The sequence below is a fragment of the Gallinula chloropus genome (genome assembly GCF_964237585.1).
Source record: "Gallinula chloropus genome assembly, chromosome: 1".
Classification (NCBI taxonomy): domain Eukaryota; kingdom Metazoa; phylum Chordata; class Aves; order Gruiformes; family Rallidae; genus Gallinula; species Gallinula chloropus.
In genome coordinates, this window is record NC_140085.1 from 18,686,892 (window position 1) to 18,713,688 (window position 26,797).

The 26,797-nt window shown below is 40.3% G+C and overlaps 1 protein-coding gene across 1 annotated transcript in view; it reads right to left on the bottom strand.

Annotated features, from left to right (window-relative positions):
• TNRC6B (trinucleotide repeat containing adaptor 6B) overlaps positions 1–26,797 on the bottom strand; it is a 128,409-nt gene that overhangs the window by 28,708 nt on the left and 72,904 nt on the right. The window contains exons 5-8 of the mRNA XM_084262754.1: positions 14,198–14,285; positions 10,442–10,463; positions 8,402–8,746; positions 381–2,714 (exon numbers count right to left, since the gene is read on the bottom strand). Coding sequence (XP_084118880.1) covers positions 381–2,714; positions 8,402–8,746; positions 10,442–10,463; positions 14,198–14,285 — 2,789 coding nt within the window. The remainder of the gene's footprint in view (positions 1–380; positions 2,715–8,401; positions 8,747–10,441; positions 10,464–14,197; positions 14,286–26,797) is intronic.

Genomic DNA, 26,797 nt, shown 5'->3' on the forward strand with positions numbered 1-26,797 from the left:
TGGTTTAGCGGTGGACTTGGCAGTGCTAGGTTAGCAGCTGGGCTCCAGTGATCTTAAAAGGTTTCTTCCAACCCAAACAGTTCTATGATTCTGTAATTTGACCTGTTATTCAGAGCTCAGATCAAATATGCAGATTTGTCAACTAACAAACGTTTTTCTTTTACTGGCAAGCTGACCAGTCTTCAGATCAGTTACTGAGGTACAAGACTGATCAATTCAAATTCTAAAGACACTTTAAATACAGAACAAACAGTTAAATAAGAAACTGGTGTTCTTTATGAAATAAAACTATTAGGAATTGGAGGCCACACAAATATCTCATGCCTTAAAGTTTACATTCATACATAAAAGCTTGCTGAAGAAAGGAACAAGACTAGTACCTGATGCTTGTGATTTGCTAGTCATTGGAGTAGGCAGGCTCTGCTCCCGTGGGGCCTGTCCTCCTTGTGAGTTCTTGTCCCACAGGTTCACATTCTTGTAGTTATAACTGCTGGGATCTCCCCATGCTGAAGTGCCATCATCAATATCCATTTTTCGACTGATTGACTGTGGAGAAGGTTCTTCCCAGCCACTAGGCTCCTCCTCTTTGGGGGCAGCTGGCTGTGGTCCACTGTTCCAGTTTGAGTTTGGAGGTCGCCCATTACTTGGAGTTTGGGGCGGTGGACCCCAAGAACCAGAAGCTTCCTGCTGCTGCTGTTGCTGCTGCTGGTGCTGCTGCTGCTTGTTCCAGGAGTTGGGCTGTCGACCCGTCTCATTCCATGTTGAAGTTCTTTTACAATCATCCCATCCACCCTTTGAAGCAGCGCTTGTATTTGCACCATTACCCCAAGTTCCAATCTCATTTTGCCCACCTTCACCCCAACCAGACACTGGCTTGTTTCCTGTACTTTCCCAGTTGCTGTTTTTTGTTTGGTCAGCTTCCTCTCCCCAACCGTTCTTTCCAGAAGACCATCCTTGATTAGTCTGCCGTCCACCCCACCCCTGATCCTTACTAGAACTGTCATTCCAGGAGGAAGATGATTTTTCTTCTGGTCTTCCTCCTCCCCAGTTAGAAGAATTGGGGTTCTTATAGTCATTCCATCCTCCCGTATTTTTGGGGTCCTTCCACTCCGTTGGGGTTGAGAGCTCACCCCATCCAGACTTGATTTGATTGCTTTGGCTGGGTACATCGCCCCAGCCCCCTGAGTTCTTTGTCTGTGTGGCAGAGCTCTCCCACCCCTCAGTTCCTTTATCAGACTTCCCCTCGGGCCGTGGCATCTCTTCAATATCCCACACGGTATCTTGCTTAATTTGAGTTTGGCCCCAGCCAGTGTTTGAAAGCACTCGGGGGTCCAAATCAGTCCTGCTCAGCAAAGTCTGCAGGACTGCCTGGCAATCAGGATGTGTAGGCCTATATGATCGGCGTCCAGAATTGTGACTGTCACTACTTCCTGCTTTGTGGTTGCTTCCAGTGCTTTGACCTCCAACCTCACTTCCTGCAGAGCTGGAAGATCTTCCCCAACAGGGAGCCTGGGAATTGCCTTGGTTTTCAGGAAGAGGGTGGCCTTTTTGATTGTCCCATGCTCCAGTGCTAGAATTTGGTTGGTTTGGACCACTCCATTCTCCAATCTTCAGTTCATCAGACCCAGACAGCTGTTTCCATTCTCCCTGAGAGACCCCAGATGTTAATTTGTTCCCTTCACCCCATTTGCTTTCATTTGCATGCTGAGGGCCAAAGTTCCAAGACCCACCACCCGTAGACCGGTTATTGTTATCCCAAGAATCATTTCTTGACCCATTAGGTTTTTGAACAGAAGCTCCTTTCCAGGAGTCCTCTCTATCCTTTCCATTGTTCCCATGGTTTCCAGAATTGCTCTGCCCAGAGACTGTGTCAGTTCCAGAAGACCCCCTAGCTGTACCCCAAGATCCAACACTCCCAGTCTTTCTTTCTCCAGTGCTTTGTGAAGGGGTGTCAGTGCTCCTGGAAGGGTTCCCCAAGCCCATTTCAAAGGGCATTCCCTTATTCTCCATAGGGTTTGGTGAACTTAAGTTCAAGGAGTTAGTGTTTCCATTTTTTGGTCCATCAGTGTTATGAATTTGAGCCTGTTCTCTGCCAGAGACAAAGTTAACACCCGCATTTTCCATCTTTGACTGCTGTTCCCTAGAGGTCTGACCTACTGTGCTAATCTGTGCATTGGAGCTACCACTATCAGATTCCAAAGCCCCTTTCCTAGAATTGCCCTCCTGAACCAGTGCCGGCCAAGCAGACGGGTTGCTATTTGGGTTAAAGTTGCTGAAGCCAGAACCGGGACTGATTCGATCTTGTCCACTCAAGTTCCTCCAATTACCTAGTCCATTGTTACTATCGGCAGCAGGGTTGGAAGATTGAACAGATTTAGCCTTGGGATCAGATTTCCAGGCCCCAAGATTACATTCGTTTCCAGCGCTTCCAGACTGGCACTGGCTTCCTTTTCCTTTGTTACTAGTGGTGCTTCCTGGCAGAGCATTCTTCTCCAAGCCAGGGTTCGAGGCACTGTTGTTATCGGTGGTGTTTTCGGAAGAAGACTCAGCATCTTTGCTGGCAATACAAGGCCACTCTTCCATGTCAGACCCGTCTACAATCACCTTGTCCCAGATGTGAGTTGGGTTGGCGTTGGTGCCGCTGTTGGAGGAGGCTCCAGGACCCCAAGTGGAATTTGCATAATTTGAAGCAGCAGCACCTCCAATTGCTGAATCTAAGAAAACAAAAACCCACCCAAATAAGTTATTAAGAATCAATTAATAATCATTAGTATCTACAAGCACTGGACATCATGGTTTTGACACCACTGATTACCGTTTTCATTAAGAAGAACCCTTCCCTCAAATGTGCAGTAAAGTTGCAAGAACACGAGGCTGGAAAACACCACTGAATACTGATTAAAAAAAACCCTATTTCAACAAACTGTTGTGGGGATCTGAATTCACCACTGACTCACTACTTCTGCTAACAGTCCAGCTTTGAGTACAACACAGTAATTATAACCTAGGTAATGAACCTCCATGGTCGTTACCAACACTGATTGTACACTTTTCAAGTGTACATTTAAAATCATACTATATATAGAACAAGAACCCTTACGTGCACATGTTCATATGCACTTATGTGCATATGCAGTCAGGCATTGGTCTGCTACTCAACTGACTCAAAGCAACTACAATTTACTACAAATAATAAGGCTGAAGAAGTCTATCTCACAGCTTCAACTATCTCTTTCAAATTGATTTTGCAACTAGGAATTTCTTTCAATCCTTTGCAAAACAAGGAAAATTCTTTCAAAAAGTTACTATTAATCAAGAGTCCAAAGCTACACAAATGACAATTTCTATGTAGCAACATGCAAGTTGTATTCAGTATGTAATTACCCCACACTTGTGCCACTGCTGTATTTACCCTAGACACCGCAGTGTCTGGTTTTGCAACCAGCTAAGCTGATCTCTGTGTCACTGGATGGAGCTCAGTGTTGCAGTTTTGCGTGGCAGGGTTCTGGTGGAGGAGGGGGGGCTGCAGTGGTGGCTTCTGCAAGAAGCAGCAGCCTTGTGTAGGCCCAACAGAGTAAACTCCAGCCAACTCAAGGCCGGAGTTATTGCTGACCAAGACCGAGCCAATCAGCAATGGTCACAGCACCTCTGAGAATCATATTCAAGAGGAAAAAAATCCAACAGCCGCTTTTTGCTGCCAGAGCAGGAAGGGAAATGTAAGAAACTTTGTAGACATCAAAGTCAGTGAAGATGTGGGGGAAGAGGAGGAGGTGTTCCAGGTGCTGGAGAGAAATATTCCTCTGCAGCCTGTAGAGAAGACCACAGTGGAGCAGGTGTCCCCCTGCAGCCCATGGAAGATGACAGGGAGCACAGATCCCACCTGCAGCCCGTGGAGAAACCCCACGCTGGAGCAGATGGAGACATATAGAAGATGCTGTGATCTGTGTTGGAGCAAGCTCCTGGCAGGACCTGTAGTCCATGGAGAGAGACATCCACGCTGTAGCAGATTTGCTTGGGGGACTTGTGACTCCAGGGGGGACCAGGCTGGAGCAGTCTGGCCCTGAGGGTCATTCTATGCTTTATGACTGCATCCCATAGCACTGATCCACACTGGGGAAGTTGGTGAAGAGCTGAAGCCCCGTGGGAAAGGGCTCACATTGGAGAAGTTCGTGGAAGACTGTCTCCCATAGGTGGGACCCCACGCTGGAACAGGGAAAGAGTATAAGGAATGCCTCCCCCACGACTAAGAAGGAAAACAGCTCATGAAGAACTGACTGAAACCTCCATTCCCCGTCTCCCCTGTGATACCTGGTGGGCATGAGGAAGGGGAAGAACTCATGAATAAAGTTAAGTCCAGAAAGAGGGGTTGGGGGGCGGGAGAGGGGGACGGGGGGGGTGTGTGTTTTAAAGATCTGGTTATACTTCTCACTATCCTACTTCGATATCACTGTGTTTGTAGGGTAATATAGTAGATAGTCTGTTTTGCCCGTGACGCTACATGCAGAATGATCTCTCCCTGTGCTTACCTCGACTCCTAAACCTCTCAATATCTATTTCTTCCCCTGAAAAGGGAGGTGACAGAGTGACTTTGGTGGGCATTTGGCCACCAGCAAGGGTCAAACCACCACAGCTAGTAAGAGATCTCACTTTCCCTTCTCTCTCACCTGCTCTACCTACCTGAAGTTCCCCAGGTTTCACCACTCATTTGTAACAGTTCTGTCAGCAGTTAAGTCTGTTAAGCCAACCACATTCACTAACTCAACACAAAACTGTCCACTTTTTGATTTTTTTTGCTGGCTTAACACCTTGTGCAGGGCTAACTGGCAAGTTCAATGAGCTCCGGAGTAACTATAAAGAAATTAGCAGGATGAATGACAAGGAATAGGGCTGCTTTCATCTGTGGTGAACTATCATTAAATCCTATGTGGTATGATTTCACGTGAACAAGATACTTATGTATCATCTTAAAGCAGACAGAACACAATGGATGAAGCCTAAGCCAGTGATGGGAGCTTGATGTCTGCATATATGCCTTGTTAGTTTAAAAGATTCCCTCCTGCCATCCACATAATTACTTCTGATCCTCTAAATAATTTAAGTCCATTAGTACTTCAGCATTTTCCTCAGTATAGGGTTCCACTCATTTTTCTATGTATTTTTAATACTGAGGGACCCTAAATGGCCCTCACCACAAATTCCCAGTGATGAAGACTAAACATTACCCTTCTGCAAAACCACACAGTGAACCCTAATATATTAGTTACCACCCAACCACTTGAAGGTTTTTTTAGAGCATGAAGTTCACAGTCATGTCTGTGGCAGTATTCATACCTAAATATATACTGTTACTACCAATACTGGCTCATATGATAGCTTCCATGAAAATAAACCTTGGTGACCTTAAAGTGGATTCCCCTGCCCCAAAGTTCCTATGTTATCTATTCAGAAGTGAGGGCCACCATTTCTGGTTGCTAACACTTTTAATGGAAGACAAACTGCTTTTAGTGCCTGCCTCAGGCTTTCAGTTCACTAGTTTAACCAGTGAACATCCACTGAATGCCCTCCAGATTCCCCTTCATCGAGGGCCACCAGTAAAGATCCAGACTTCACAGCAAGGCTAGGACTCTGTTGGAAGCTTTGGATACTGATGAACAACAGTTTATCTTCACATATTATATCCTGGTCACTGAGATCCAGAAGACCAAGCAATTTCCATGCACACTGTGTTCCTCCTGTTGCCTCAACCTCAAGTGCAATGTAACAATAGCAAGGAAGTACGCCACTCTACCCGTATTTCTATCTATCATTTTAGTACACTGAGTAAGCATCCTGCACCCTCCCATCCCCTCAACAATTTAAGAGCTGATTAGACTGATCACTGGAAGAGCTTCGGTAGGACAGCCAAAGACGAGTTCAAAAGACTGCAAGGTTGCTGTCTTTTCAATTTAGCAATGATTCAGCAAATGAGGGCTGCACAGGCAGCCATACGCTCAGCAACATCTTTAGACAGGTGATTTTAACAGAACATTTCTCATCTCATTTCTGTGAAGACATTAAAAAAGTATTAAGACTGGGGTGCTTGCTAACATAGCATACTAGGGCACAGTCTGATGGACTATTTTATAAAACCAGCCTCCCTTGCTACATTTGACAGTGGCAACAAAATTCTGCCCATTTATGGGTTTGTTTTACAATAAGGGGTAAGGCTCTTGTTTTTAAACATACATGTTAAAAGATAAAGACTTTCTGATCTGACTAAAATGGAAAATTTATCAGCAAATAACTACTTTTAAAGACAAAAGTATGGAATTGAAATAAGTAAAAGGACTGAAATGGAGTCCTGAAGTGAAGTTTAGCTGTGAGAGATGGTGGTGATTCTTTGATGGTATTATAACTACTGAAAGACCTTCACCAATAACATTTGTTATCTTCTTTCAGGGAACTAGCTTTGCCATCTTTACCAGCCACAGTAGCTTTCAAGTACTGGTGGAAAAATACCCATGTGAAGAAGGGTTATGTACTGACTTTTTGTATTAAAGCCTCACCAACACCATCTAGAGCAATTGGCAAATACAACAATGCAAGTTATTTTCTCCTCTAGAAACTGGCTTTTATTTTCATATGGAATGAATTAATCACAGTATCAGTGCATAAGTGCCTGACCAAATTGGTCCCAATCTGAAATCCAGTTTGTAAACAGCCAGGATCTCAGATGGGCTTAATGATGTTCCAAAGAGACAGGAATACCATACTTCCATGAACACTGTGATGGAGCACCCCAAGTGACAGCCCCTACCCTTCTCTTGTCCAGCTGCTCATTCCCACTCCTCTAGCACACCTACTCTCAGGTGCTAGCAGGTATGTTCCCACTGATGTTCAGGGAGCTGAACTGGTAAATCCCCCAGACTGAAACAAGCTTTAAAAATCAACCAGGGTGATTTTAATCCAAGTCAGCCCCCCCAGCCGAGTTAACTGTACAAACAATTTCGATGGGGTGATGCATGTCTGAAGGACCTGTGTCTCTCTTGGCAACATCCCTGACATATCAGGAAAGAGCAACAAAAGTTGCCACAATCTCACAGACACACACAACTATGCAACATCTTAGTTGATAATGCACCATTAAACTAAATGTAAAAATACAAAAATTCATAGAAATCAAATTTCAGGATCAAAACCCAAATTATTTGGTGTCAAAAATTACAGAGAAATAAATTGACTCTAAAATAGTTCAAAATGGTCTTCATCCAACATTAAAAAATAATAGAGGAATTTTGAAAACTTTCAGAATGTTCACTAGCATGAAGCCTACTTTGTCACTCTACTACAATGACTGTGAAGGTATAACAATGCTGACATAACACTAGGATTTTATATATAGTCAGAAGACCTCGGGCTTGGGTCACCCACCTGCTTCATCTTTCAGGTGTTTTATTAAAATCAGTCCTCTTTAAGATAGCTTTAAACTGATTAGCTAAAACTTTGCCACTGTAGATTGAAAGTTACATACCCCCTTATTAAATAGGGAACACCAAAGACAACAAAATATATAAACTGTCAGTCAAATCCATTCAAGAAAAACTCAGACCTAGTGGTATCATTATTTTCTTTGATTTTCAAGCACGTGTTATTTCTTTTTAACACTTTGATTGTTAGAACCAAAGTTGTCCTTGACTTCTCAGACCACCCAAGTTTTTCTTTAGAAGGCAGATGTCTTGAGTAAAAATTTACTTATTCTACTACCATTACTTCAGAAGGAAGCATTACAGTTTTGCAATTCCTGAGGGGTCTAAAACTAATCTTAAAATCAATTTATCTTCTGGAATTCAAAGTGAACAGAAAAGCAAAAACAAACCAGCCACCACTTTTCTAAGAAGGCTTATCTAAAGAGAAAAATCAAGATTACTAGTACAAAAGGTCAGGAGCAGAAGGACCATTTTTCTTTTTCATCCAGATGAGAAGTGACAGACACCTGCCATTTGCACACCTGGTATCTACATGTTGATTTTACTAAACCATATAAAAAAGTGATAAGATAGGAGATTCATGTCATCGATGAAACCTAAAGACAATTAAGAAGTACAACCATAAAATGTTGTTTATCCATGCTTTGTGTTTACCTTCCTGCAGTCTTAAGAGCATTACACCAGCTGATTCAAACCACCCGAAACACATCTTCAAGAAAATTAACCCTCTTTCTTGGTACATCTAGTAGTAAAAAATGCATCCATTGCTACTAGCAGTGAAAGAGAAGTCTATACACTATAGCAGTGGAAGTAAGCTCTCCAAAAGCAATTTGAGTTTTTTTATTATATATATATAGGCTTATGCACAATTTTAGTGATCCCTTTTCTCCCATGCACACACACATTCATTAAGAAGTACTATTATTACTACTTGCCTGTTGCAGTCCCACTGTCACTCTGCGGCAGTGCTCCTGTCACTGGTTGTGCGTTGTTTGGGTTTGCTCCTGGTGCTGTTGGGGGAGGAGGCCCTGCTCCACCCCCAAGGAGCATGCAGGATGGCGGAGGGGGCTGCCCACGTTTCAGTAACACTTTGTGGTCCTGCTGGCAACGGAATCGCGGCGGCACCTCCCGAGGCATGTAGCGGGCGGCGCTTGGCGGTTGTCCGTTCGGCACTGCCACCCTTTTGGCATTGTTGCCACCATTGACTGGTGGCGATGGAGAGTTGCCAATTGGGCTGGCAGCCACTGGTTGGCTTAAACTTGGTTTCGTCACTTCGGGCACTGAAAACCAGAAAGAAAGAAAATCAGAATTTTCCCGACTTACACCTGTGTTAACTGCAAGAACTCACACTGACTCTTTCCTTTTAAAATGTCATTCTTCTCCGAAATACTGTGCAACCCCAACTGTATCAAAGAACAGCATCGTTAAAGAAGCAGGAATGAGCACTAGCAGCAAACCTCTTGCTTCCATGTGCAACTCTCTATCCCAGGATGAAACTCTGCCCTCAGTATTTCACTCTAAGTCCCAGTTCACTGAAAACCAAGCTAGCAAAGAACACCAACCTGGGCAATGAGTCCTGTGAAAATACAAGCACGGACAACTGTTCCCTTCACCCCAGTCTGTTCCCTGATCTTTTGACTATACATCCACCCTTATGGGAGAGCTGAAATTAGATCTCAAGTTTTCACCTGCTTGCTAGGCTACATGGCCACTGCCAAAACAACAAAAAGAGGGACCCCCACCCCCCTTTAGATACAGTTAACAAATCTTGAGTTGTCTGTACTGCTCTTCACTAAGGTAGCAATAGTTAACCCTCACCAAAAAGCCAGTCCTACACACAGTATTTGCACCGGGTTTGTCTAAAGTTTCCCAGCTGGTCACCAGGTGCCCCTCTAAGCAAAGACATAATGCTTCTGAGGGCTATTATGCATTGGAGAAGAGGAAAACCACAAACAAATCCTTGAGCAACTAACACCATCACAAAATCTCCTTAAAAGACTTGTGACCCCTCACATTCTCCATGGGCTTTTTTAAAATTAGGCAAAAAAAGTTCTGAGCCAGTCACCCAGAAGGCGCAATTGCTAAGATATCAGGCTCCAAAGCAAGAAAAATTTAATACAGCTATGCTAGCCTTTGCTGAAGATTAATACAAGGGATGTCTAGAAACCCCTTGCCAGCAAGGAACACATAAGCAGTAAAACTTTTCCTCTTTGCAAATGTGAGATCAAAACAAGTGAGTGTCTCTTTGGCAGCATGAATGCATTATTTCCACATTTTATTTTGATAAGGGTTTTCTGATTTCTTTAGGTGGGCTTCATTGACCAAAACCATCAAAAAGATATTGGTAACTGTAAAACAAACTACTATCTTAGTTCTGTCAATAATGGCAATCCCCCCCCCCCCCAATTTTTAGAAAACTGACACACAAATCAAGATTAAATATCTTTTAAGATCAGCTAAGCTTAACTTTCAAGAGGTTTACTCATCAACCCTGCCTTGTTTGTTGGACTTGTGGGTGCCTGAACTTCTAATAAAGTTTCCATAAGGAAGTCATCTTCACTCATGTTCACCCGGTGATCTGTTGAGGTCCCTTCCTTCCAACCCCTATGATTCTGTGATTCTGTAATTTACCATAAGCAGTACTTCTCCTGCCTTTTATTCTAGTTATACAGGTAGTCTCAGTTTTCATGTACTTGTCTAAAGCCTTATGCAAAACTGAAAGGCTAAATGTTTCAGCTAATCCATTTAATCCACAATCCTCATTCCTTCTTCAAGTATCTGGATGCTGACAAACGTGGATGGTTTTAGGTTCTCCATTTTAATCGCATCAGCTCACTTCTTGTGAACTTACAACTTCAGTATTTCATCTTGACTCATAATTCCCCTTCCTCTTCCAAGAGAGTTTTCATTAAAAGCCAAGTCCTGGCTGAAGTCAATTAAAAAAAAAAATGCTCTTTAGGATCAAAGATTCTTACCTTTGGTTTTTTGATCTGTGACCTGCAAAGTAAAAGCAAGAATTTAAATACAGTTTTAAGAGCCTCAAAACAAACATTGAAAGGATCAGTATTTGTTGCATTAAAATAATCAATGAACTACAAGTCCAAACAGTATTTTTATATGATATTATAAAAAATATTACAGCTTGTAGAATACCTTTACCTGATGCAAAAAGTCCCCAATAGAAGCAGTAATTATTTTACTCATGATGATTTTTAGTATTCACCCCCTTCCTCATCCTAAACACGAATTTACAAGGCACAAATAAACATGTGCTACAGCACCAAAGTTCCTTCAGATTTTGGAGGTTAAGTTCAGAAAAACGTCCTTCTCTAGGAGAGCACCCTCAGAGCAGACTGTTGGGGTAGCTATGGAATTCCCACAGAATAACCACAGGGAAGAGCAGCAGTCTCTGTCTCTGCCATCTTCCCACATCAACTTTGCCATGACATCTCTTCCAAAGAGAAGAAACTGTAAACCTTACTGGATTCATGGACACAATTATGAAAGGTACCAATAATACCTATAAAAACAAATCAGAGTTTAAAAATCTCTTGAATGCATTAAGAAGCTGATTACTTAAGTGAGCAATAACACTGGCCAACGTACTCCATGTGTGTTTCTCTGTACTTCTACATTCTTTCAGCACAGCAGATTTCGAGCTACTGTAGAGACAAACGTACCACTGGCATATTCTCTGAATCATGCGTACTGTAGCATGTTTTGAACCTGTTGATCATGAGTTCCACCCACAATAATGGAAAAAGCCTAAAGACCATCATGTGTTCATGTTCTATGACACCTATTCTTAAAAGAAATTGCTGAACTAGTCCATAATTCTGGAAAGCACACAGTGCTTTCACTATACTATAATGAAAGCACAAGTAAAAATCTGTTTATTGTTTACACCAGTCAAGCCAGAACCCCTTTTATTCTTTTTTAAAGAATAAAATTACAAACTGCACTGGATTGCTAGTGCATCATTTACTTAAAGATGAACACTGCAACTTGCAAAGTAGAACATTCACCATAACAGAGAATCTTAAGCATTGTAGCTTCAAAGAATTATGCAATCCACAAGTCTAAGACACTGAAAATGCACCTGTACCAAGCTAGACAGCAATTTGCACTTCACTTATGAAAAATCCATTATGTGTCATATTGCATCTTCTTCTGAAACACAGTTAAAAATTCTGTTAAGCACCTGACTCTGACACTCCACTACTAAAATGAAATAAAAGGAAGAGAGGGGAAAAAAATTGTTAATCCAACACAGTAATGTTGATAGGTTTACTACTGTCAACAGTAAACACATTCAGCAAATTAGTATCTTGTTTAGCTGGAAGAACCCAATTTTACTAAATCTTTACAGAATTCTACATGATAACCACTGTTTGTTTTAGGAGAAAAAATACAAAACCAAACAAACCCCCTCAAAAAACTTCTGTGCATACTGCATCTCTCTTCAAACTAAAATGATCTGGTTTTGTGATTTTTACTTTTTCCCCAGGTCTAGAATAGAAAAGCTGAGAAAACATGCCACTGTCTCAGATTTACAGCTGTCATCTCTGTGGGAAACCTATAAGCTTCTGCAGGGCAGCAGCTGTAGTGAATGGGAAGGTGGAGTCAAACTCGGACAAGCTACTAAACAGCCCCTGGGACACTGACCACAGGAACTCATCCTGTGAATGTGCCTCTGTAACCTCTGCTGAAGTGATTTTTCTAGTATTTTATTTTTAAAGTTTCAGAAGATCGAGCCAGAAGCGGTTGCTCCATGTTACACAAATTCTGTCTGAAAAAGGTACCCCCAAAGCATTGCTGTGTATTTGGTGTACACCACCAGAGTCACTCAGAAAGAACACAAACATTTATGTTTTCTTTGGTTGCCTGCTTTGCTGTTCCCAGATGTCTCCAAGTTCTACTGTTAAGTTTGGTCTCTAGGAGATCTAGCATTTATCCTTCCAGGATTTTGGCAAAATATTGTAACATTCAATAATATTGGATAACTTAGTAGGTGAGAGACCACACAGGGAAGCTGGCAAATCTCCTCTGCATTCAAAGTGCCAATTCCTCAGTAAACACTCAGAGTACGTTATCAAGATGATTGGTACAACCTTTTTAAGTTTCTCTTGTATCACTTACTATCAGCATTTAGCCCTCAAACCACTAGTCTTTATTTACCAGGGTCTGCTCCTCCTGGCTCGTACACATACTTTTTATACTTGAGCTTTAAACAGCAGGAACACCGAGAGAAAAAGTACACAGAAGAAATTTTACTCTGTAGCTACTGATCTTTTGTAGCACTACTGGGGATGTATCAACACAATGGTTGGATAAAGACAGCAGAAACAGAGCAGTTTATCCAAACTTAGTTTAAATTGATAAGACTCAAATTTGTGAAAAAGCCAGGTTTAAAAAGACTCCAGAAAAGCCAAAATTTTACTGAAATCAGAAACCTACAGAATCTAACACCGAACAATGTCTGATCTTTTTGTAGGGTCTTGCTGTTACTGAAACAACTGAAAAAGAGATACTACTGAAAGAAAGTAAAGCCTTCTGCTCTCAAATTCACATAATCATTGACGTTGGAAGGGAGAGCCTCTGGAGATCTACAGTTTCCACCCCTGCTCCCCACCCACCCACAAGAGTCTCCCCAACTCACAGCAAAGTCATCAAAACCAAATTGCACAGGGCCATGTCCAACTCATTTTTGAGCACCAAAGATGGAGGCACCAGAACCTCTCTGGGAAACCTATTCCAGCTGTTGCCCAGTCTCACACACGCAAAAAGTCTTTTTATGATTAAGTGGAATTTCCTGTATTTCCATTCACACACAGTGCTTTGTGCCTTGTCACTGGGCAGCACTGAGAAGAGCCTGACTCTGTCTTCTTTAGTCCCTCTTACAAAGTATTTATAGATCGACTGACAAGATCACCCTGAGTCTTATCTTCCCCAGGCTGAACAGTCCCAGGTTTCTAAACCTCTCTTCTTTTGTCAGATAACCACCCCACTCCAGGTTGGTTACATCTCTCTTGTACTGAAAAGCCCAGAACTAGACAGAACAGTTTTTACCTGTAATAAGCACGGATAAAGCTGCAAGAGACTCAGATTCATATGTGGACTCCTAGAATGATCTACTCTATTTTCAGCAAAATAGAGAGCTTCTAATATACCAAGTGTTCAAACCCATTTTCCAAGCAATAAAAATGTCACTGACGTACCAATTCTCCACAGCTCAATCTGATATACTACAGCAAAACTGCTATTAGCTACAGGGAAAAAAAACCCAAAATAAACAATCCCCCCCGCCTCCCCCTCAACAACCTAAGTGGTAGTTAGGAAAAAAATAAAGGGAATTTTCAGTACTAAGTATTCTTTCCTAAAGACTTACTCCAGAAGAGAGTCAATTTTATGGCAAAATGTGCAAAAACCTGGCAGCATTTTAATCTCCAAACACCTCAAAGTAGCAGGAATTGCATAGATCAAGAGAGTCCATATTATGTAGCTTAAGTTTATTACTTTATATCAAAGCATTTATTTTACTTCAACATGATAAACTAAGGGAAGAAATGTCTATAGGTAAACATTTAAGTGCCAGACAAATTACGCAGAGTCGTCTTTAATGAAGCACTAAACAATCAAGTTTTTAAGCTCAAATACAGTTTAACATCTTGGCTACACTAAAATTATTTACGTTCCAGCTGGATAAAAGAATTCAAAACATAAAAACCCACCTTCTGAGCAGATTCCTTCTTTTTCTTATCCTCTTTCTTCCTTTTCTTGTCTTCCATTAACTGTTCTTCCCTTTCTTGCTCCTTCTCTCTGCCAAAACAAAAAAACGGGGTGAGTACAACCTAGTTCTCTAAGAGCCACCTGCACTATCTCTCTCCCCCTCCAGAAAGTCAGTCAAAATAGTAGATTCCTCTTATCATATTTCATTTGCATTTGAGGGTTTCAGCCTCACTGAGGTAAGAAAAGCACCTTCTAGTGCAGTGTGGTCACAATCACACCATTTGCTGCATAAAGGAAAATTCCTTTATTCCGATCAGGCCTCTTATGGCAGTACCCTATATAAATTAACTACATGCCTGATATTAGAAAATATCTTCAAGCCATTCTGGCCAAAGTACCCTTTTAATTGGGTTGTGCTTTTATTTAATGAACAGTCTCATGAATCTTTTCATATTCTAAAAAAAAAAGGGAAGTTGTAATTTAATATAAGATGGTTTGGTCTGATACGACATTTATCTTCACAAGGGGAAGAGATTATTCCATTGCCTGTAGCTATGTCACTTGTAAGAGACTAGAAATGTCATATCAAATCAAAACCATCATTTATTATACAAATCACTAATTTGATTTCTAGCCTATTGTACCCACCCACAGAATTTTTGTGATGAAACTGGTAATATAAATTACTTTCCAGGGAATCTATTTTTTCCACAAGAACATTCTTTCAAAAAAGGAAGAAAAATATGTGCAGCTGCTATTGTTGTCAAGCTATCATCTTGTTGCTATGTTTCAAACCAAATATGAAAGTACCAGAAAATGGTTAATTTACTGCACATGCGCTATTGGCTGAGCTGTTTCCATGGTGAATCACATTTTTGTTAACCAATTCTTTAAAACCTTAAAAGTAAATTTAAGACCAAGTTTTTGGAGTAATTTCTTTTTATAGCAAAAGATTAAGACAAAGACAATTAGTGTAAAAAGATGGTCTGACAGATGAGGGGTAGGGTCAGAGACCAGAGATGTGTACTGTACAAATAGAAAAAAACTAACAACTCAGTATCTTTCATAAAAAACATCCTATAAAACACAGAACGGCTTCATAAACAAAACTGGAATTTATAATGGTACAGAAGTATTTCTTATGCAGAAATCAAAGCTCTTTTTTGTCCACAGTTTAAGAAGATTAGAATTGAGTTGGGTCTGCTGTCACATCATTCAAAATTTTTCGTCATGGCATTTATATGGTGTAGGTAAAATCTTCGTTTGCATTTTCAGCACATACAGCCAAGCCAGTGTACAACCAGACATTTAAGTAGCTACTCGATTCCTACAATAATACTTCGAGATGTTATGTGTTAACAGCTTCCTAATTGAGGGCTTTAAAAACTCTCTTTAAGAGACAAGGTTCCATGGACAGCATTAAAATGTTTTCCTGGCTTCCTAAAGGTAGGGTTTCTTCCTTCATGGAAGGAGAAAATGGATAAAGTCAAGGCAAGTCCCTAGTAACAGCATCCTGAGGTTATTACCAAATGCAATTCATATATAATGGCAAGTTGAGCCTGCATTTAACGAAGTTTGAGGCAAGCATTCCAGATCATATGGAACACTGTTTTATTGCATTCTGTCTGGTATTGCTTAAGCCAGGTCAGTTCTTGCTCTTTTCTATTCGCTATAAAATGTCAAAGTACACTTCCCAGCCCTAAACTCTGGCAAGGAAAAGCCCCACAGGTTTTTCAGATTTACTAGCAGCACAAGACATGGAGTGCTGGGGAGAGGTTAGTATGCTTCACATTGTCTGTCGCAGCATTGAGATAAATTTTTCCATGTTCTTTAACCCACAGATTGTAAGCAATATGAAAAAGCTCCCCAGTGACATCTTCATCTTTCAGAGTTCATATAATCTCAAATTATGCTTACTGCTTTTGTGCTGTCAAGATATTTGTGCTTTTTGGGCTGTAGTGCCAGTTACAAATATACTATTTCCAAAAACCTTCCTTGCAGCTGGCAAAAGCTTAAGAGCGGTCTTAAAGGGGCTGCTGAAAAGGGGTAGGATCAAAATACAAAATGACTTCCAGTAACTGCCTGGCACACAGACAGACTTCTACTTAAAAGCACCTTCCTTGGTTGTGCGAGCGGAGGAGCAGGGAATGGAGAAGAATGAGAAAAAGTTCATAGTCAACCAGACTGAAGCTATGGCTTACAACAACATCTGGCACTAACAATAAAAGGAACCAATGAGAGAAGACCACAGCCTGCAGGAACACCAAGTTTTGGTCATCTCTACTCCTGCAAAGTTCAGGACACAGGGACTGCTACTGCTGTCGCCTTGTTTTCAGGCATATATGGACAGGATCTGTGGTACTAAGGCTGCAGACAAGCCCTTTGTTTTGCATGATGACATCCTCCCCTTTCACTCTTTTAGTAGGTATATACATTTAATATCCAATTGCACATATTGTCATCACCTACAGCATAGCAATAATCAATTTCAAGTAATATAGGCTTCAACTCATATCAGCACACACCTGACTTCTACTGAGGTTGAAGGGTTCCTGACAAAGCATAACTGAAATCTCCTAACATGTAGGAAGTATGAAGTTACACTCTCCAAATGACAGAGCAAGAATCGATGCTACAGACATGATAATGATGTACCACTACACTGAAAGTTCACTGAATTAGGGGGGTTAAAGAGAGAGGAGAGTAGCTTGTTACCATTTTGGGTATCACACCTGTCACCTTCCCACTTTGAATGCTTGATGCATTTCACTAACATCTGAAGTTTTATCATCAATGGTTTCCCTTTTCAGTTGTATGCAAGCAGCTTATTAAACACAAATCTAAGTTGCAGCGTTAAATGTTCTCATAAATTTAACATAAACGAAGCTTTCAAGTACCTCACTGATTCATTCAGAAGACAATGCTGCCTATTAACCTTCTTTCCTTAGCTAAAAGGAATTCTTCATGGCCTGGTGAAGGAAACTGGTGTGTGTGTGTCATGTACATTCCAGCAACCAGATGCTTATATTGACAAAATCAACATGGGGAGAAAATTCACCAACTCCAAACAAGTGAATTTAGAGTAATACAATGGGGTGTGGTTCCGGTTTTTGTTACCAGCGCATAGTAATGGGAACACGGACACACCACAACCCTGAAGAGGAAGTTTGCTGAACTGCAATCAGCAGCCAGCTTTTTACTCTAGTTTTCCTCTAGAAAGCATGTGTCGATCTTAAAAGTATGACCTAATTGCATGTAAGTATTTTCCACAAATCTCAGAATCAACATTATTGAAACTATTTTAAAAGCATATTACAGGCTTTAATTCTGAATATTTAAAGTAAAACATATTAACAGTTCACAAATAAAGAGAAACTGTTGCACATGTGCACCCCACCAAAGCAATTTTTCAGTTTTAGAACACGTTACATTCCTGCAAAATCCTAATATTAGTTTTTCCAGAAAACTCTCTTTAAAAAAACCCTTATTCTTGTGACAAATAGGCTTGAGGCAGGGGTAGAAGACAGAAGTTGTCTTCAAAGTTCTTGCTATCACAAACTGAACTGTGAAACAAGATGACGTACTATATATTACGTATTATCTGCTGGAAACACACTTTGATAGGTAGAGATAAAGTGACAGTATTAGTCTACACAAACCCCCACAACTCTATAAAGTCACCCTCAAACTAAAACTGCATCCAAGAAAAGTAAAAAAATCATTAAAATTCCTAGAAACTCAGGATTGACACGTTAGTGTACGCAAGTCCCAGTTCCTTCCACAGGGCTAACGGGACAGCAGTGTCTGGAAGTTCCTCACCCGCAAAGACACAGACTAGACACCAGCACTTGCACTTTGAATCATCTTCCCTTTTCTTGACCCCACACTTCACCTGCAGCAGTTAACTTTGCTTACCTATACTATGGCACAACACAGGAATGACAGTGAACTTCTAAAGGTGCATCCTGTACTCTACATGGTAATAAGCATAGGATGATTTAAAAATCTGCTTCCAAACTGTGAGCCAACTTCTAGATAGTCTTCCAGAACAGGGGGAATCTCTGAAACTACATCTGTAGGATCAGCAGCTCTTTCAACAGAACAAGCTTTTATCTACTCAGGTACAAGGTCACATTAACAACTGTTAAACTTTCCCTTTAGCCATAACTAACCACAGCTGAAGGCCATCACCTTATGTGAGACTATGATTTGCACGCCTGGACCAGTCTCACATAGAGGCAGCATTTGAGCATTTATCTGACTCTTTCTTACAGACAGACCTCTAGTAACCCAAAGTATCAGACTACAAATATATTTCTAATAATTTAGAAATACACAAAAAGATTCAAAACTTGAAGGACTAAACCAGAAATTTATTCTACAGTGCGGTATACAACTTTCATCAAGATGGGAATTTCCAGTGAGCTCTAACTACAAGTCTCCAGCTTCACAGCACTTCTGAAAATGTCCTCAGGATCATGAATTTTTGGTAAGTAATACGCCCTAGATATTGGTGTGTCAGATACATTGCAAAACACCTTTAACAAGCTGAAGGCCAGCTACACTTCCAAGGCAAAAGCTCCTCTCAATCTACACAAAGACAAAATCTCTTGGAACAGCAAGTACCTTTCTACAGTATTTCACAACTAGATACTGCTGTGATGCTGCTGCTGCCACTGGATAAGTAAGTTTCATTTTCTTCCACTTTGCCCCTCTTCATCAAGCTCTGTCCCTAGCCTTCCCTTGTGTGAGCCTTCTCTGGAACTCAGTTGATTGTATGGCAACTAAATTCAACTCTCAATCTCACCTGGACTCACCTCCCCGCTTTGTAAATGGGATTACCATATAATATTATCAGATGAAGAGCAGGAGTAGCACACACAGGGAGCAAGGAATCTTCTCCTTTCAAAGCAATGTGTTAAATCGGTTGTGTTTGAACAAAACAGCAACTTAACTGTATCACAACACCTATCCACACAGTTCAAACTCCATAAACTCTATCATAGAAAGATCAGCTGTAAAAATGAACGCGTTTCCTTTTGAAGCCAACCCCTACATTATTCCAATATCCTAAAAAGAAGATCTCCTCTGGATTGTATTTAATTTCTTTATCCCATGTTCTGCATACGTGACCCTAGCATTATTACCTGTGTCTGTGTGAACCTCCTAACAGATACAGGGGTTTTATCAGTATGATCCTCTAGCATAAAAGTATATATATAAAAATACACTTAAAAACATTCACTGCTTATAACTTGAGTATAGAAATCTTCACAGTTTTACTCAGACTTTCATCCAACACACCCAACTTAAAAGATATGCTCCCATCATTTTAACAACATAAGAGCATGGCATGTCCAGACGCACAAGTATGCTCCCACACTTTTAAACAGAACATCAAATGGCAGCAAGTTTGAAGTAACACAACATGGGATAAATCCTAGGGTTGAGACACCCTAAATTCCTAAAGGTATATTACTTCCACCGGACTAAGCCATGAAGCAGTTATGATCTCACTGATCAAAAGATTCCAAATGGGATTGATGCATTTTACCAAAAAAATGTTGAAATTAACATCATCCCTGACACCTTACTTGTTAAGCAATACATGCATGCCTACCCTAGACAGCTGTAAGCCATACAAAAGCTGGTTAACTAGGAGACAGCCATTCAGAAAGTCAGTCTTTACGTTGAACTGACAAAAATAGAATATGAAATTATTTTAGGCTGAATTAATTCCGATGTTTATTAAGAAAAAAAACAACGGCACCCTTGGACATTAAAAGTACAAAAATTTCAAGAAAAAATAATGACTTGTTTGCTTGAAGTAAGACTCACATTTATTTACAGCATCCCTGAATAACTGCAATATTGAAATAAGGGATAAGCTACGCAGTTTAAAATCAACCAGTTAGCAAACACACGATTGTCCCACACTTTCTGAATACAAGTAAAATCCAGGTTGTCAGAACTCAGCTTTCCCTTACAGTATGAAATTAAAATTTTCATATTTGTAACATATATGTACATAGTACAAACACATGTAAGACTACCAAAAGTGTCACACCCCACCTCCACACTCCCCCAAGGGCAAGCTGTCAGTTTTATATACACACAGTATACTCTTCACCGCGTGTTAAATTAAGAGACTACAGAAGTGCCTGCTCTGTAAAGCAGTAGTTTTGAAGGGCAATAGATTATTGCTTGTCAAGGAGTTAACAGTTTAGCTGCTTTCTTCTCTTTGGCTGACCACCAAAACAGCGTCACAGCAAAAAGTTTGCTTACTTTAAATAGCGTATCTGGAACAACTGATATGACTTTATCACTGCAAAACATCAGTAATTTGAAGTTGCTGTAGAAAAAACCCGAACTTCAAATATCAGCATGCTGACTTTGCTAAAAGTACACTTTTCTAAAGAAAGACTCCTTATAGAGGGCTATTAGACTTGTTAATACAGTAATTCTTTGTGGAGTATTTAATATCTACATGCACACATACATGTATGTATGTGTATAATGATTAACATAATAGAAACCAACCACCTCTGACCATAAAGCACTCATTACTTTAAAGAGCTGGACTGTATAAGCCTTACAATGCAACAACAAATGCTCGTAAGTAAGGAGGTTTGTCCTCAACACTCCAGCAACTGGTTTGGAGACACAGGGTGTAGATCAATTTCAGTTTGAAGAGTCCCCTGTTAATAAGAAAACTTTGGATTGTGTAAGATAAAAATGAGAATGTTTTTAATATTCTATAGTTCTTGACTGCACTCCTTTTACAGAATTACTCTTTCTAGCTACATCACTCCTCTACATTAAAATAATTGCTTCCAAGTAAGATCTGAAGTTTCCAAATGTTAGCCACAGCTGATAAAGGGGAAGTTCTAAGGAAATGAAGAGCTATAGCTAAAGTTCCACAGCATAAGAATTGGGTTTTATCGCCTACTTCAGCCTTCAAATGCTTTAGAGCTCTTACAGATCAGTACTTGTATTTCATAGCATGCACACTCACGTGTACCGAAGACACAGACAAGGTGTGGTTAGAGAACTGTGAGAAGTCATAAAAACAGGCCAAGAATGGTAAAACATTGAGTTAAAAATCTGCCTATAATTAAGATGCCCAGTAATGCTATCGTATCAGAACACTCACTAAGCAAGACAGTTCTATGCAGGACTTGAAGGTTTTACATGATTATCAAATACCTTCATTTTCCTCTAAAATCTACTCACAAATGTAGAAAGCTCTATTATCTACAGCTGTTTACCAAGAAAACATTTTTGTGGTTGGCTTTGAGACCCACAAAAAATACGTAGAGAAATGAGCAGTGGAAGAGTAAATGGGTAACTGCTACCACCACCACAACTCAACAAAGAACCTGTCTCTAATATAGGTTTAGAGAGAAACAAGTCAGGTTTATGACAAGGGAAGAACTGTCAGTCTTCAAGAAGTACAGTTGAGAACTTTTCTGCCACAAATGACCTATCCAGGTAACATGCACTCTTTCAAACCTGAATTTTCACTAAAGCCATAATGTCAGCTTATAAGAAGAAAGACTACCTGGAAAAAAAAAAAATTCCCTTTATCTTCTATTAAGTTAATACCCTTCATTTCTGCAATCGGGGGGTGTATTTGTGTGTGTAATCAAAGCTCTGGACAGCTGACCACTCCAAAGGGGCTGCTGCTGAACTTTCCTTAGCATGGGAGACACCTCCTGTTACTACACCATCCAAAAAGAACATTTTACCTACCTCACTACACATTCAAAACTACTTTGCCACACAACATGGGGTTTAAAATGAAAGCAGGCTACCTGGGAACACTGCCAGATGTCATTTAAAGGATTGCTTATGAGTCTGCAAGTGCAGTCTACACAAGTATTTGCCAGTATTGCTTTGTATTAGAAGATTAAGTGACATAAACTCTACCAGTTTTGTAACCTTGAATGGTTTGCATGTCAGGAGAGAAAAAAAAAATATCTTTCATTTGAAAACTAACAGAAAGATACACAGAACCTCTTGCCTAAACAGTCCTTTCCAGTTTGGCTTTTAAATTATAATTTTTAATTTTTAAACCAATCATCTTTTGGAACTAAGTAACACTTTCTGAGCTAGATACATGATACTCTTACTGGTCGCGCCATCGGAATCACAAATGATTCTGACTAAATGGACCTCTGGAAGTCACCTGGAGTCTGGTCCAACCTCACACTCATCACAGAGCCATCATCAAGCAGGTTGCTCAGGAACCTAGTCACATTCTGAGTATCTCCAAAGACCGAGACACTACCACCACTGTGGTCTTATTCCATTTCTTCCACACATTGTATTTGCCTCCCCCAGTATCTAATTAGAACTTCTTTCCTGCAATTTGTGTTTTCTGTCTCTTGTTTTATCACTGTGCACAACCTCCAGATGAGTATGGCTTTCTATACCCTCTCATTAGGCAGCTGAATACAACAGCAACACTACCCCCTTAGCCTTCTATTTCCAAGGCTGAACAAATCCAGTTCTCAGCCTCTCCTTGTGCAAGATGTGCTCCAGAACAGTGTCCGTTTGGTATGTCAGTCTCTTCCCTGTGTAAGATCAAAAACTGGACACAGTACGTCGAAGGTGGACTTTTAAGTGTTGAATAGAGAAAAATCACTTCTCTGAACTCACTGGCTATAGCCTTGTGTCCTGGTTTCAGCTAGGATAATTTTCTTTCTAGCAGCTGGCACAGTGCTGTGTTTGGGACTTGGGATGAGAATGATGTTGATAAAACACTCATGTTTTAGTTGTTGCCAAGCAGTCAAGTACTTTTCAGCTTTTTGTACTGCCATGCTAATGAGAAGGTGGGGGGCACCCAGGAAGCTGGGAGGACACACAGCCAGGACAGGTGACCTAAACTGGCCAAAGTGGATATTCCATACCAATGATGTCATGCTCAGCACAAAGGAAGGCTGGTGGGGGAGGAGCACACAGCTCCAGGATGTACGGCTTGGGGCCAGTCTGGCTGAATGGTCTGAGTTGTGCAGCTTGGGGAGAAACTGCATTGTGTCACCAGTTTTGTGTATTTTGCTATAAACTCCTGTAATTGTTATCTCTCTCTCTCTCTCTCTCTCTCTGCTGTCCCAAACTCACAAGGTTTGCCTTTGGGCTTGTTTTTTTCCTCCCCCCCCTCCTCTCCTCGCCCCGGAGACCGTGGCTGTGTGGTGCTCAGCTCCTCGCTGGGGTGAAACCACGCCACCTTGCTAATACACCCCAGCACACATGGCTGGTTTCTCAACAGCAAGGACACCATGATGACTCACATTCTACTTTTTCCTTGTCAGGACCTTCAGGTGCATTTTCTGCAGAGCTACTTCCTAGTCAGTGGATGCCTAACCTATACTACAGCACAGGGTTATTTTGCCCCAGGTGTAGCATTTTGCATTTACATTTGTTGAGTTTCAAGAGGTTTCTGTCAGACCATTTTCTCCAACCAGCTGAGTTCCCCTAACAGTAACCTTACCCTCCAGTGGTATCAACCACTCAGCCCACTTCAGGATCATCTGAAATTGTGCTGAGGGTACACGTCATCCCACTGACCAGGTCACTAATACAGATGTTGCACATTATCAGCCCCAGCGCGGACTTGCATGAGGCACCATACTGCCCCGCTGCCAGTGGACTTCACGTTGCTGACTATAACCAACTCTCTATCACTGACCCTAGCAATCAAGCTCTGGAATCCTTTTTTCAAAAAATACTATTCCCTTAGACTGAGCATTTCTGTACTTATTGGTCCAGTGAGCAGGGCTATAATTACAGATACGTCTCCTGCAGCAGAACCCCCTAAATGAGCTCCCCTCCACTGCAGGTACCTGTATCAGTACACCGCTGCATTTTGCAGCCCACATCAACTCCACAAGTCAAGCTCAAAGTTCTCCTGCCAGCTTTACCAGTGGGGCTTTATACTGGTTACAAATTCTGATGCAAGTGAAGTTGATGAGCATTATGGACACCTTAATAACGCATTCTTGTAGGTATGTGTAAGTGCTATAAAAAACCTGTTTACTGTTAATCTTCTGACTGCAGTTAAAAAGCAAATGCTAACTCCTGACTATGCCATAAACTTAATTTTAACAAATGCAACTCTGTACATTCTTAGATTACAAACTTCTGTCTTAAATGCCAAGAATAGAATTATTTTTTAACACTAAAAAAAAAGTCCCAAGAAACTAATCTATTTGCTATGGTAACTATGCCACAGTATGCACAACAATTATGACATTTGTTTTAATGTCAGAATGTGACATTTCAGGAAGAATATTGAAAAAGTATAACATAGTTTAATTAAATGAAACATTTTCTGCTACACCATCATTTGTGGCAACAGCAAGGGCCATGTATACAGTAAAAAAACTGGTTCAGACAATCTTTTCAACAGAAGTAGCTACGTTTAAAACAAACTTTAACAGTTTTTGGATTATGACTGACAGTTTTATAGTTGTGTTTCTCAGTCATAAAAAAAAAAAAAGACATCTAAAAGCCAGCCTGGTAAACATCCAAACTATTTGGAGATACAAGATATAATTTTAGTGGAAGGTGAAAATAAAGAAAACATTAAATGACAGCACATTACAGTGTTATTGCTGTAGTTTAATATACTTTAAAATGCTGGAGGTTTCCATAACTTTCATGGTATGGCACTTCAACAGGGATCAAGAAAAAAACTGAAATATATGCATGAGTGAAGTATTTTCTATTTAGTAACAGTTAAGTTACTGAAAAAACACTCCAAACCCAGACAGAGGCATGCTGCTTTCAACTGAACGAGGTGGTGCTTGGAATGGTACCTGCATGGGAATATTATACGGGTACCCTCACAACATCATGATATAATTTACATTTCATTTTATAAGTGATCTGATTGTTTACTTTTATTCAGTTTCCAAAGAAACCCTCTAAATTCACTTGCTTTAAAAACCAAAACACTTTATGCAAGTTAATTAATAGCCTGACAAGCACATTACATACCTCCAGATCTGTATAATATTGTACATTTTTCCATATACAGTGCTTCAGGGCACTGTAGTAATGAAAATAACATTTATCAAACTCTAAGTCATTACTTTAATTATACTAAATCAAAATACTAAAGCAAGAATGTATTTAATTTTATCAGTGGGAAGTTAAGAACAAGGTTTTCCACACAAAGTTGTTATTCATCTGTTGTAGGCCAAGCTGGAAGAACCAGCAAGTTAAGGTTGCTTGAATGGCTAATACATTAAAAAAAAAAAAAAAAAAAGAACTCTTACAGCTTGCTCAGATTTTCTTGGCAAAGGTTTTTAAGGTTTGTGTTTTCCACTCCAGTTATTCCCAGGGGCAATATTTATTTTTTTAACAGGTAAGAAAATTCGTTCAGTTACTTCCTACAAATACTCAGTTATGAAGTTTCAGGACTGTCAGATCCATATCAGAAGCCTAAATTAGAGACAAAGTAACATATTTTGCAGGTCAGGGAAACACTTGCCAAATTGCTGTCTCTTGAAACATATTTTATCTGCTTACATTCAGCTGGAATTAGAAACGTAAATTCTTGATATTCCATTACTACTAAGCATGCTCCATAAATTAAGACTTATAACTAGGGTTATATAAAGATATCATGCCCTGTCCCATGTTCTCCCCACCCTCCCCTTAGTGTTCTTGAAGACTACAAACCATTGTTTATCCTCAGCAGAGACAAACGCCCAAACCAGCACCTGCATTCAGCTATGCCTCACACTTCACTGGGCAAGTTGGTTTCTTCCTAAAATACTTTAGGTAACAGTTTTGAAGCATCTTGGTTTAAACTATATTTATGTGTTTTATGCAACGAGTGAAACACAGATGTAGCATCTTGTATGAAACAAAAAACTGAGCCCCTGTATTTACATGCATGAAGCATGGCATGTAACTCCATTTAATGTTGTTGCACGTTATATAATTAGACAACTGGTTAGCCACTTTAAGACTTAACAGATGTATACTTTTGGAAAGTTTATCAGTATCTTGTCATTTTAATAACAGTGTATACTCATAACCTTCCTCTGTCAGATGAGGGGAAAAACCACACAGGAGATTGATATGCATATTGTTATGCAATAGCCAAATACTAGATGCTCTAAGAGCTGATTATCAATTTTGGCAATCACAAAGCTCAAATACAGACAGTACTCAGCCTGAAGAAAGAACTTGTTTAGTAGCTAACTACCATGGATGAATGAGTGAGTTCTTAGAATGCAATAAAGATTACATACACTCACCTCACAGTGAAGCTGCAGTTAAGCACAGCATATGCTGAACTCAAATAAGAGAGAGATCTGTAACAGGCAAAATTTGGTCTGCTCTATGTATGACCAGATAACACGTGTTCAGGTTCTCATGCTGACTCTAAAATGCAATTGTTACATCCACTACCTTCTCACCTTCTGCTACTTTTAATGATTTATTTCCTTAAGAAATGCCAGCTATGTTAAGCAGCTCAGTGAGTTGCATACTTCCACACACCCCCCCACCCCCCATTATTTAGAACTGACCTGGAGGAGGGAAGGATGACATTTAATAACACATGCTGCACAACACAGAGCTTTCCC